Raw genomic sequence first — 14,190 nt, 5'->3', positions numbered from 1 at the left:
ATAGATAGATAGATAGATAGATAGATAGATAGATAGATAGATAGATAGATAGATAGATAGATAGATAGATAGATAGATAGATAGATAGATAGATATTTAGATAAGCAGGGTTTATTTATTTATTTCTTCTATGACAAATGCAAGTCATGCTATGCAGTGCTCAACCAACTCAACTCAACCATCAATCACATTTACAGTCTCTGTCTATGCCTGCTTTTGTATGGATGCTAGTGAACTAGCAGCCACTCCTGGCTGTCTGAAACTAAATATAGCAGCCCTGTCTCAGACAGAATGATGTCATCACTGAGCTGATGAGCTGCATAACAATCGCCCACCAATGTGGTCGTTTTTTAGGAAGTCTCATAAGAGATCAGCTTACAGGATCTCTTATGAGGCTGGGTAGAGCGGTGTGTGTGTGTGTATTCTTGTTTGCCTGTATGCCTGCGGGTGTGTATTTATGTATCTGTGTGCCCGTGCCTTCACCTCTTTATCCCAGCTCCACCCTCTCTTTACTGACAGCTTGCGTGTCTTCATTTTCACACTCATACTCAGCTCTGGCTGAGGCATTATTCAATAAACACAGAAAAACCTCTCATCACCGCTGTCTCATCTGCATGCAACACCAACACACCACAAAAGAGCAAGAAAGCTGCTCATGTAAACACAGGTACATGTGGCTGCTGGGGGGGTTTCTAAGACCGTAAGCTGGTGGGTTTTGTGGAAGTTCCTTCAATAGCACAGGCTTGAGATGTGATTTCATCTGCTTTATGCGACTGCGCATTATAACTGCAGATGCTGTGACATGGGGCACACTCCTGTGTTGTTCTTGCATGACCTTTGAGGCACTTTACATGTCAGCCAAAACATTTTGTGGTCCTCACTTGGCTTTTAAGTTGTAGAAGTTAAGAGTTTCTCTTTGCAACAACATAACATAACACACAGTTTCCATGTTCCCAGGTCATACTGGAAAAACATAGAAATTACTAAGTTGCTGTTACTGTTTACTGACCTGTTTTGGGAAACACTTCAAGCTATTTACTCAGGAACATCCAAAAATCCTCTTTCCCATAAACCATGTCAATATATAAAACTCACCTAATTAATTACTCTACAGTAAAACTACCAAAGAGCAATATAGTTTCTACATTTTTCTATGTTTTGATGATGGTGTAGTCTTTTGGCTCACAGACAAACCCTTCTGTTAATGCATAAAGTCAGTCTGCCAGTGCCATGCCTTTTTTTCTTAGACTGCTTTATCACTGCTCAAGCTGACTGCACTTTTCTTTCAAACAAATCATCATTCCCACAGCCAAAAATATAAAATGGATCCCTTAGTGACATGCAGTGAATTTCATAATGGAAAGGAACACCTAAGAGGAAGGATGGATGACTGGGTGCAAAGTAATCAAGTTTAAGAGTTGCTTTCAAAGAAAGACAGTGTCAGTGTTTTTTTCAGGTTAAGAATTTCACTTTTTATCTGCTTACCCTTTCATGACAGAGAGAAAACCTGAGCACCTGGAACGTGGTTATTTAGTTTGTACAAGGTATAAGCACTTGGCAGCAAGCAGCAATAATGACAGAGACCAAGAAACTGCTGAGGGGTAGCATTTTTCCTCTCCTGTGTATCAAATAAAATACAACATCCGATAATTAGGACTGGAAGTGTTTTGTGATCAGAAATTGCAGGCAGACGGCAGGCTGAGTGACGGGAAGGGCTTTCAACTGATTCAAAATGTTGAAATCCGTTTTTATTTTCTATCTTAAAAAGCATGAAAGGGCTTAGGGGATTTGCATACAAATGAAGGGGCCTGTTTTGGCATGCACTGTTGTGTTTATCAGATTAAAACTATAGAAACCAAAGGGAGTAAGTTTCCGTGTTTAGAATATCCAGTTTCTCTTTCAGCGTGCCAGAAAGTCGGTGGGAGGTTGTGGGTAATGAGTTATGTCTCCCTAGGTAACACCAACAGTGATATACTTCACCACCACTTTCTCACAAAGGTTCCATTAATGTTATTTTTATTTTTGTTATTTTGTGGCTGTAAAAACTGATATGTTGATCCATAGCAAAGGTAACAGTAACCATCCAAGGGACCTGGTCCACAAGTGGTAATTTGAACATGAAAGATAAAGTACAATTGCTATTGCTTTCATCTTCAGAGGCACATTTTCTGAACAGTAATAAGAAAAAAAATAATTGGTAGCTGCAGGAACTTCAAAGAACCACAGGGTAGCTGTAGTGTTGGGATATAGCTGTGTGCTGCATCACACTAGGGTCTACAAGTCGGATATAGCTAAGTTAAATCAATGCACAATGTAAGATCTAAGCGTGCAAACATTTTTGTATTTGTACTTTCAAACTGATGGAAATAAGGGAACTGAATAAGGGAACAGAAAGAAAGGCCAAAAAGCAGGAAGTGCTTTTGTTTTTTGTTTTTTAACATGAAGGAAAAGGACAGTACGCATGCAAAACACTTACATACAAAAATCTATACTTAGTTGGAAAAGAGTTCCCTCACCACAACAGAGATGCAGTTCTGCCCTAGGTTCAGTTCAGTCAAAGAGTCAAGACCCTGCAAGTTTTCCATTTTGGAGATGTTGTTTCCTGCTAGGTTCAATACTCTTAATTCACTCAGATGAGACACATTTTCTATCCTGCAGATCTAAAGGAAAGCACAGTATGACAAAATTTGTTAAAAACAAAACTAAAATGCATGTAAAAGAGCAATCATATCATATATTACCCAATTCTATGCAGTGAGGCACAGATTAAGGCTTGATTAGCAGAGTATAACATACTTGAATTGTATATTTGAATTTCTTTCTCTAAAATGACACACATGCTGTCTGGCTAACCAAATCATGAAAACAAAAGAAATAACTAAGAGTCAGTCAATGGTGGAATCTTACCCCACCTTCTCCATCACACTGCTTGGAGAAAAACATTTATAAACCTCTGTAAGAGTGACATTTTTAATACTTCACACAAATTCCCAGTGGCTGTTATCAAGATGGTGATGGATTTGCCTATTCCTACTGTGCACACTATAAACATTAAGAAAAGGCGGACAATGCTTTACGAGTTGATGATTCTGTGAAAACACAAAATCCAAACATAACTGCTGTTTAAATGGTAAACAGAACAGATGGATTGAAAATCTATATTGAATATGAGACTAAAAAAGTTCTTGTCTAGGATATCTTTTCAGATGGTCTGAAATATCAGTGTTTATAAATGTAAAAGCTAAAGAGACATTTATTTAGTAATATAAAGCAGAAACACTGCAGTATGATCTTAGTCAGCACCACAGCATAAATTGCATCTGATTTATATCTTGTTTTGGGAGCTCAGTTAGGCATTCATTAAAATGGAAATAAATAGATTATGAATTTTGGCCCGAAATACAGTCTGCACACTGTAAGTGTTCATCAAATTAAACAATCGAGCCACCATGATAAATGTTGCCGAGAATCATTAAACAAAGGGGCAAGTGTAGACTTTTTACCTATATCTCACTTTGGGAATTGATAAAACTAATTGTTCTGTAACACACATTTTAAAATCAAAGGACATAACCTTTACAACGGACAGACACATGGATATGAATTCATAAACTCTGTATCTCTGTACACACTGAAATAGATTTTGGATAGCCCCATTCTAAAATATATGAGAATCTTAAGTTACAGACTATGAATTTGGTGTTTTCCAGTGAAGAAGGTCAGGACCCAGAGTTTGGCAAGAGGCTTCTGTCTCACAGGTAAAGGCCTGTTCTTCTACACTTGGTATGTTTATTTCAAATGACATAGGAAAAATAAGTATGTGTCACAAGTATCGTTGGTCACGGATATTCTTGTGGGGAAATCCTGTCTAAACTTCACCTCATCCCAGAGTGATGTGCCAACCAAACATGGCAGACAGAGTCAAACTTAATCAACATCATCATTTGTAGGAGCGAGAGTTCTACATGACTTTAGCCAACTTCTCTAAGAGAGTGATATTTTTTGTTTTTCAATTCAGTGACCCCACAGGGCATTCTCAGCTATTTCTTGAGAACATTTAAGTCAAACTGTTCAAGTGGAAAACATCACAGCCTAAGTAAAGAATTGGTTATTCAACAATCTCAGTTCACATTGTAACCCCAAGACTTGGTCACTGAGACTGAGTGGGTTGAAGGCCGACTCCCAGAGAGAATATCTCATTCTGAATAGCTCCAGCAAACTGGAAAAGAAACCTCTCGCTGGTACAGCAATAAATGGGTAAAATGGCTGAGTTTTAGATGTTTGTGAGCTTCCCAGCTCAAGGATGGGGGGAAGAAAGGATAACAGTGATGCAAAGCTTGTGGTCAAAAGGGGGGGAAAAAGACAAGCAGCTGGTGTTCTGTGGCCAAAAGTCACTAAACAACAACTATAATTCATCCACTTCATAATCTTGAATTATCATTATGCAGCAATTCAGAATACATTTGGGTGGTCAGATCTCTTGTGAGTTTGGAAAATGTGTTAAAAATATGACTGAACAGTTATTGAGCTGCGCAAAACAGAAGGTTTTAAGTTCAGTGTTTGAAAGACAAACTGGCCCTGTGAGAATGATAGATTTATCATCTGCTTCACAATAGGTGTCTGCCAGAGTACGAGCCTAAATATAATGTGCTTGCATTACAAATAAGAGCAAAAGAGCTAAAGAAGTTTCATTATTAATTCAACTGCAAGATTATAAAAACTGCTAAAATTAACCATATAGATGTAGTTAGTAAGCACAAGTCAACACTGTTGAGGCAACAGAGAAATCTCTGTCAGGAAAAATAACTTAAAACTAACAATCATTGAATGGCAGCTGTAATGCTTGCTCATGTAAAGAGCAACCGACCTCAGAAAGAGAGCAAGTCTTACCAGAGCTCTGGAGTAGCTCTCTGAGGAGGCGTGTAGGCGGCATTCTGGCAAAACACTAATTTGACCAAGGGAAGCCTTTCTATGTTGTCTTCCTTTTCCATTAGTTGTTAAAATTCTCATTTGACATAATTTTATTTCTAAGGCTTTTAATATCATTAAGCAGGCTCTATTCTCAAGGAACAAAACAGTATAATAATAGATAATAATAGAATGAGACAATTTAGGAACACTATAATCTACAAGAGTTCAAAACATTACCCAGTGCTGAAAACATAAAAAAAACAGTTCCATCTGTTCGATAAATTATGCGATGGCCACTGAGGAAATTAATGTGGGAGTAGGTATTAGACAACAGCTTGTGGGTTCTGATGGTTTTCAGTGCTTTCTTCTCTTAGAGTGCTGTGAACTATGTGAAAAGCTGAAGTTAAGTGCCCAAAACAACGAGCCAGATTTCTAGCTTTAAAAACAAACCTCAGTATTAAAGTGAATTAACTGCTCCTAATACATGGTTTAGAACACGGAAGCGTCAATCTGCTCATACTGAACTTTGAAGCCTACAACCATGATCAGCCTTTACACCACTGGCAACTAAATTAACACTGTTTAATATACATGTCCTGTAGGAGGGATGACGGTAAAGGAACAGCACCTGATTGTCATGCAAATCCAACATATTCAGTTTAGACAAGCTGTCCAGGCAGCAGATTTCATGAATTCTGCAAAGTACAAGGAAAAATGTGACACATAATGGGAAAACACAACATGAAACAGAATTTGTCTGTAGAGTGGCAACAGTTACGTAACACGTATTATGTTAATTCTGGCTTAATGAAAAACCAACAGGAAAATTTAAAAAGGTTGCTGTTTTTGAGGGAACAGCAGCAGTACAGATAATATCCAGTAATATATTGTTCAGAGCTCTCCATGTGGATGGAGATCATATAACACTGAACAATAATTTGCTGTGGTCTTTTGAAAATGCCAACAAATAAAGTAGAGGAATTTCTTACTGTTCAGTTACTATGACCTCAGATACTGATTTGCAAAGACAAATGTCATGTTTGAAAGAAAGTGGAAGAAATGCCAGAGTTCACCTGTAAGATCTTTATGTCAAAAAGATGTGACTTTGATCCTGAACCTGCTGACCAAAAATGTCACTAAGATGATTGCTTTTCAAATGAAACTGGGTTTAATCATTTCTCATGCTGACCATGTAGCCGTACCTAGTTAATTCAAATGTATTAAATGCTAAATGTAAACAACATTTTCATTTCATGGCAGCACTGTTGAACCCCTTTTAACTATTAATAAATGCTGCAACTTTCATTGCATATTGAGCATATTATTAGAGATGTTTAACAAAAGAACAATAAAGCTACTCAAGTGGTTATCTTGCATTAGCACAACTGAACTGCACATTGTCAAAGTCAATTAAGTTTTTATCATACTAAAAATAAGCTTCATAATATCTATAATTGTACTATCTGTGCTGTCTTTGTTTGTTTACACTTCCTGTCATGGCAACTAACCTGTTCTTCCCCAGTATGAGGATCTTGAGAGACCTCAGAACTTCAATGCCAGCCATGTCACTGATGTGATTGTCATGCAAATTCAGTAAAACCAGCTGCTGCAAATGTGACAAATTTTGGATCTTTGTAATTAGATTGTGCTGAAGGTTGAGAAACTGCAGTTCTTTTACAAAGTCCAACTGTGGGCATTCCTCCAGAGATTGTCTAAAGTATTGGGGGGAAAACATATCACAAGATTTAGACTTTAAATAAAATCTATACATTTTTGTAACAGAATTAATGAAACAAATATTGTCAGCTCAGGTTAATGATTCAAATAACTAGATCAGTTTTTCAATATACATATTAACTAAGTGATTTCTGCTCAGTCTGTCAGTAGAATATTTAGTCAGAATTACTGCCATTTTATCTGGAGATACTGGTTAGTTATTTAAAGAGACTCTGCTGCTCCCTTGTGGCAATCTTAAGCCTTTGCCATTTTAGTTAGTCTCATGGTTCCTACAGCAAATGATGACTGTGAAGGTCAGAATGAGTTAATAAAATTCAGTGGCATAAGCATGTCAGAAGAATATGAATGCCTTTGCAGGTAAAAGATTCAAAGAACAGCTGATACATATGACATGTTAAAGATAGTTCCAGCTTACAGTGACTTTAAGCTAGACAGCAATGTACTACAACTCTGTACTACAACACTTTACAGACAATATAGAATACATAGGCAGATAAAGGGTACCTTTCCAAGTCAATTCGTTGAAAACTGGATGTGTAAGGCAATTGAGTGGAGAGAAAACCAGGCACAGCACTGTTATTACATCCAGGAAAATCACCTGAAATAGATATCACAAACTGAAATCAGGGTACACTTAAAAGCAAAGTGCACAACATAAAATATGTCTACAAAACTGTGCATGCAAAGGTTATCTTAATTCTATCATTTTTTAATTGAATAGTACCTGCAGGTTTTGCATTTTTTAAGGCATGGCCAAAAGTTTCCCCCGTACACTGGGTTTGTCTCCTTGCTGTGTGTCTTGCTTTGTATGCAGCATTTGAAACGGCAGCTCCACTGAGCAGCACTTTTTGATTATATGTACATTTGTCACTTGCAAATAGTTCCTGTACAACTCTTTTCTGGATGCCTGCATGTAAACTGTTTTCTACGAAAGATAAAATATAGTAAATAAGTGCAAAGAAAACATTTTTACACAGCAGTTGCATGTCAGTGGTTCTAAAACTGCGGAGCAGGCCCCACTGATTAGACTTTAAGCCACTGCAAGTGGGCTGTGGACAACCAGAGAAATGTGTGATGTAAACTTTGGTTAAATTAATATGACCCTGAAGGGAAAATGCACAAAACAGATTTTTCCTGAGACTATTATGATGACTTTTATTTCTCTATAATCCAAAATAGATACTTACTATTGTTGATGATTTATTTTAAAACTGTAGGATGCCAGATGACCTTTATTGTCTTCTGAAGCAGGGCATCTCCAGAGAAAGTTTGAGAACCACAGCCATGCCCAGTAATTAATATATGCAAATATGCTGCTGAATCACACAAAATCCTCTTGGGTGGTGAGTACTTGAATGAGTTAAGTGGGTCAAACCTACCTATGTCACAGTGGTTAAATGTTTCTTTTACATGATCTTGAGATTCACTCTGAAAAAAGATAAAGAGACCAACCTCTAAACGCCTTGAAAACTATAAGCACTACATAGCCATTACTATTCCAGTGTGCTCTTTTAATGACTCACCATCGCTTGTGCTCTCGCTGGCACGAGAGATTTCACAGTCGTGAGGTGCAACTTGCAGCTGTTGATCTACAGAAATATTGAACAGTGTTTATCTAATAAGACACAGGCAAATATGCTCAGACATAACCGTGTATCGACACTTTAAGTAGTGTTTGGAAAGCGTCCGTAAAATTATTAAAAACGGTATTTACCATAGGGGTGAGAAACATCCATTTTTCGCTTGTGTTCTGTTTATGAGAGCGGATGATTTTACCCTCGGCCAAATCCTGCTCCATCTAGCTAACGTTTACTGAAGATGGCAGTTAAAGCACACCTGACAAAACAAAACAAAAGAAAACTCGTATTATTTATGAATGATTAAAATAAATATGTGAATTCAACTGCTACAGCTAAGTTATAGCCTAGATTCGTTTCTCGTACAGAATAGCTCTTCACCTCTGCAGCTACAAACTTCCCCGAGGGCAACACTGTTACCACAGCAACGACGGGCGTTGCTTGGTTACACTCACTTCCGGTGTCGCTAATAAGCACTGTGCAAGGAAATGAGAACACGTTTCCCGCTTCGGTGGTGTTTAATTAAGTCAACGTGGGTTTTTCTAAGTAATAAGACTTAATAATAATCGGGAATTTACATGGGTCTCCTTACCCTTTTTCTTCTGCTTTCATGCACATAGCATTTCAGCAGAAGTTGTGCTGCTTCTGAATTTGATCGCAATATATTCTTTATCAAAATATGTGTCAGGAATAATCACAGTATGCCACAAAAGGTTCAGCTGTGTTCATGTATTCATATTTTTGTCTTTTAAAAAAAGCCCAGTTGTTGAAGAAAAAAGACCCGGCCATCATTTAGTGTTATGTAAGTGTTTTTGTCATTCTCCTGTTTAAACATATGTTTAAAATGTTGCCAAATTATTAAACATAAAAATTATAAATACAATTTTTAACTTAAAATCATATATCCTGATCTAGATACTTAAAGTTGGTAAAAATAAATAAATAAATAAATAAAAATAAATCCCTTAAAAATAGCAAACAATGGATTCCATATCAAATTGTCATTTTTGAAAGAATACATAATATATATAAAGAACCAAGACTCTGTAACAGCTGACCGCATCAGTTCAGTTTAGCTGACTGTGGACTCTTTAAAAAACTGCTAAAACCTTTTCTATTTAATCATTCCTTCTGTCGACATTCTTTTGTAATTTCAGTTGTACAGTGCTTTGACTGTGAAAAACAATATCTAAATAAACTTTACTTACTTATTAAGTAATCAAAATACAATCAAGTACTGTAACTATAACCTGGTCTCACATCTTGCAAATCTAATTCAGGCTAATTATGTTTACTTTTTTTTGTGTTTGGGTTATATAATTGTGATTACATGTAATCCATTACTAAACACCCCTTAATTTGTTTATCTTTTAATAGAATATATTATTGCCTTGTAAGCTATTATTTCATACCATGTTTACATCAAGGTTATGTCACAAGTTAATTTGTTTTTGGTCAAATTATCATGAAACAGTAGAACTGGGGTACTGAAAGTAGTATCCCAAAGCAGCAGCACTGGCTCTCTAAGCTGCTGTAATTAGTCTTTCACTTTATAAGCTGCATCTGACAAAGTACATAAATAACAGAGAGTGGGCAGTACGAGGGTCACTTGGGGCTATCCGTGTTTACAGAGTATTGAGTCTTGTTTCCATTTTACATCACACTGAAGATCATTCTCAGTTAAACAGGTCAGGGATAGCATTCAGCCAATCAAATATCCCCTCTCAGAAGACACCTATCTCAAAGTTAATGCAGAAGAAAAAAGCACTGCTTTGACATAGAGGTAGACCAAGCAAAAACTATTAACCTTTGCCCTGGTCAGTCACACCAACTTTTGAGACTGAGGTAGAGTCAGTGTTTTCAAGCCAGCCAACCAACAGAAGAAAGTTAGATAGGTCGAAAGAATATGAGCAGCAGTATCTTCCGCATATCCTAATTGTAGTGTAATGTGTAATATGTAACACAACTAAACAACATTTGCATATAAAACACATTAGCTGTGTATTGTATGCACTTCTCCCATCAAATTTCTGAATACAATTAAACCAAAGTATTTCAAAACCCTGTAATTACTTCGACCTGCACCTGTGAAAATATTGAGGGTTTTTTTTACTACTTTATTGCACTCCATATAATTGATGCAGTGCTGACAAAAAATAAAATTAAACACACATTAACACTCGTAGCAGACCTTCTGCACTGTTTTTCTCTGTAAGTATAAGAAAAGGCACAGGTGCAACACATAGCACTAATTATGTTCTATTTAGCTGTGTCGCTAAGTCATAGCTGCAATTTTGGAATTTCTCAGAATGCTGATTCATCCACAGCATTAGCTTCCTGTACCCTCTTAACATTTTATCTGTGCAGCTACCTGAATTTGAATGACAGTTAGTTAGTTAAAAGTATGTGGTGTATGTAACACAGGCCTAATAGATCTAAACTAGTTTATAGACATAGCCATACTTTATATGGCTGCTACAGAAAGTACACAACGTGTATGAGTACTAAGCTGAAAACAAAAAAAAACAAAAAAAGGGAACTGAATTAAAAACACAAATTGCTATACTGAGTTGATGACTGTAGAATCAGAATAAGAAAATACACTGGCCCTGTTCCCAAACTGCTTTTTTAGTGTCTACTTGACCATTGTCAAGTAGAGATGGAAAAATACTATTTCAAATGTATTATTATTGAGAGGGATTATTATTGATTGGTGTATTTTGGAGAGCATATGTACAGTTTTTTCTCTTAAAGACAATGAACTAGATGACCTTGTGGTGCTCAAAGGCCAAAAAAATAATTTTGAAAAGCTCATCCACGGTGTTTCTTCTCAGAAATCATCCACTTGTTCACAGAAAATGATGCAGAACCCTTGCTGATAATCCAGTGAATGCTTCACTTGTTTCATCATGTTACAGCCTTATTCCAAAATGGATTCAGTTCATTTTACCTCAATATTCCATTCTCAATACCCCAAAATGACAATGTGTAGAAAGTTTGTTTGAATTTCTTGCAAATCTTTAAAAAAAAAACAACAAAAAAAAACATTAACAAACAGTAGTCAAAGGAGCTTGCAAAGAAACAGTACATAAGTATTCACAGTCCATCTGTAGGATGCTCAGTTGATTGGACATAGAACACACCTGTCTATGCAAGGTCTCATACTCGACAGTCCCTGTCAAAGCAAGGAAGGGAACAGAAAAATTCCTGTGGCACTGAAGGACCCAATAAGCACAGTGGCCTCCATCCTCCATCATCAAATGGAAGAAATTTGGAACCACTAGGTCTCTTCCAGGCTTGTATTGTAGAGAGGACTCAATAAAAAACACACCCTATGTGGACTTTACCAGAAGGCATCTGAAGGACTCGACCATGAGAAATGAAATCTTGTGGTCTGAGACAAAGAATGAACACCTTGGAGTGAATGCTGAGTGTCATGTCTGGAGGAAACCAGGCACCACTCATCACCTGGCCAAAATCATCCCTGTAGTGAAGCATGGTGGTGGCAGCATTATGCTGTGGGGATATCTTTTTGGCAGCAAAAAGTGGGAGGGTTGAGTCAGGGTAGAGGGAAAGATGGGTGGAGGAATGTACATGCTTGATGATAACCTGCTCCAGAATACCCCATCTCCCAACAGCACAACAAGCCTAAGCACACAGCTTAGGAGTGGAGTGGCTTCAAGACCACTCTGTGAATGTCCTATCAGAACCAGAGCCCAGACTTGAACCTGATTGAACATCTCGTGAGAGATCTGAAAATGGCTGTGCACTGCTGTTCCCCATCCAGCCACATAGAGTTTGAGAGGTTCTGCCCCAAAATAGGTGTGCATTCTTGCATATAAAGCTCGTTGCATCATATGCAATAATTGTTGCCAAAGGTGCTTCAACAAAGTACAGAGCAAAGTCGGAATACAAGTTATATTTTTGTTTTATTCTTGTAATATCGTAAACAGAGGGTATTTTGCACCTTGTCTTTATCCATAGATTTACCAGTCTTTTCACTCTAAGAACCATTTAATCCAGGGGGTGGTTAGTCAGCAGCCTTGCCAAAACAACAATTGTCATAAAATAGATTATGATGTATTTTCAGCCCTTTTTACTCTGGCAGTAATAAGCTGTTGCTAAGTGAAGACAAGTCCAGATTCATCAAAAGGGACATCCCACACACTGCCTGTCATTGTCTATTCATGAAGCACAGGCTGACACATATGATGGGAGGTGATGAACAGTTTGAGTGGCAGGCCATATTGACAAAGTACTATTTAAATTTAGCTCTATATAGACAGATATTTGGTGCTCTAATTCAGATTGTTGTTTCCTGGACAGAAAACAGACACAGCACCAAATTTTTGTTTTGCAAATTTCTGCCATTACATATTTTGTTAATACATCAAAAGTTTAAATTGGCCAAAAAACAACTACAAAAGATTATAATTATAGTTAACAAAGATCAAAGAGGTAGATACGTCCACACATAAATATGAAATGAGTACAGCTTGCCCTCAAACATTTGAAATGTGAACCTGAAAATATCACATTCTGTATAGGTCTGACATACAACACAGCAAAAGGTACATATATTGTTGGTTGCCAGAGAAACGTATACCCTCGGGGGATGTGTTTTTTCATCATGAAACAAAAATAAATCAAAATATAGTGTAATTGTACCATCAGTGCTGATTTGTTGGCAAAAGCACAGTGTGGCCTTTGCCTTGACTGACAGATGAAATCTAGATATACAAACATCATTTCTAAACATTCAAAAGGAAAAAAGAAAGAAGTGTGTGTATGCCTGCATTTCTCATGCTGTGGGGATATAAAACAGATCCCCTTTAGTCATATTGAAGCGATCTGCCTCCCTGCTACGGACAAAAAGCAACCCCCATGTACGTGTACATGGTTACAGTGTATGGCGAACACTTGGGTTAAAGACAGAGAGACAGAAAAAAAGAGAGAAAGATTGCAAGGGGGTGACTGAGTTTGCGCCAGTTTTTCTTGTCATTCAAATCGGTTAGCAAACATTTTTGGTTAACCCTTAATAGCTGAAACGATTTATGTCACATCACAGATTGTGTGAAATTAAATGAACGTGACAATGAGGGGTTAATCATTTTAAACATTTATTTCCTTGTGCTTCTTTAAGTATAACTGTAATTCTGTCTTTTTGCCTACAGACAGATTGTATGATCCACAGTATCATTATATGTTACATAACAAGGTCAGTGTTTGAAAAAAAAGTGTAATAAGAGCAAACACACAGTGGAACAAAACTGAAAGAATTACTTTAATGTATGCATGCCCAAACAGCACTTTATTTGTCATGTGGATTGGAATAAGTGGGGACTAGCAGGGTTACAACCGTGACTCATTTCTTCAAACAGGAAAGTAAAATAGAAACATGAAGGGGAAAATTTGCCTGGTTGTTCAGCACCATTCTTTCGATCATGTGAAATCATACCAATAATGGCAGGGTCTGCTAAAGAGACGAGCATTAGTGTACATCCTTACATACTTAAAACAACAACAAGACAGCAACATCAAAAATAGCAAATAAGGTTTTCACAGTGGTACTCTTTCTATTTAAGAATCTTAAACTCAGGTGGATATACTGCCCATCTGAAAGCTTTCTCTGAATTAAATGAGTCATTTTAAGTGGTTCCTTTGCTTTTAAACATTTGCTAGTGGCTGTCAGGCTGCACAGCTGTGCTAACATAAATATAGTAACATTAGCACCAGCAACAAAGATAAAGAACAGGCAATGTGGATCCAAATGTCATAGATTTAGGGGAAAGGTCATGGGGTTACACAAGTTTTTAGGGTAATGTCAGTTCAAAATTTCATCATAACCCATCCTAGAGCTGTTGAGATGTTTTAGTCCAAAGTAATGAAACCCAGAAACTGACAAAACAACACTGACCAAACAGGAAATGTCAAAGTGATTGATTGATTGATTGATTGATTGATT

The 14,190-nt window shown here is 37.1% G+C and overlaps 1 protein-coding gene across 3 annotated transcripts in view; it reads right to left on the bottom strand.

The window, feature by feature from the left end:
- The window catches only part of lrrc49 (leucine rich repeat containing 49), a 32,488-nt gene extending 23,829 nt beyond the window's left edge, over positions 1-8,659 (bottom strand). For 2 of the 3 annotated variants that reach the window (XM_005727599.1, XM_005727601.1), the window contains exons 1-9: positions 8,592-8,658; positions 8,363-8,484; positions 8,172-8,237; positions 8,028-8,076; positions 7,373-7,573; positions 7,153-7,246; positions 6,420-6,623; positions 5,540-5,606; positions 2,517-2,660 (exon numbers count right to left, since the gene is read on the bottom strand). In XM_005727599.1, coding sequence (XP_005727656.1) covers positions 2,517-2,660; positions 5,540-5,606; positions 6,420-6,623; positions 7,153-7,246; positions 7,373-7,573; positions 8,028-8,076; positions 8,172-8,237; positions 8,363-8,446 — 909 coding nt within the window. In that variant the 5' untranslated portion in view covers positions 8,447-8,484; positions 8,592-8,658. Of the gene's footprint in view, positions 1-2,516; positions 2,661-5,539; positions 5,607-6,419; positions 6,624-7,152; positions 7,247-7,372; positions 7,574-8,027; positions 8,077-8,171; positions 8,238-8,362; positions 8,485-8,591 lie in introns of all 3 variants that reach the window. The other variant, XM_005727600.1, reaches the window with a different exon arrangement.
- Positions 8,660-14,190: the final 5,531 nt, after the last annotated feature.

This window comes from Pundamilia nyererei, unplaced genomic scaffold, assembly GCF_000239375.1.
Source record: "Pundamilia nyererei isolate P.nyererei 1_Seehausen unplaced genomic scaffold, PunNye1.0 scaffold00025, whole genome shotgun sequence".
Lineage (NCBI taxonomy): Eukaryota > Metazoa > Chordata > Actinopteri > Cichliformes > Cichlidae > Pundamilia > Pundamilia nyererei.
This window is presented reverse-complemented; position numbering and strand designations above follow the sequence as displayed.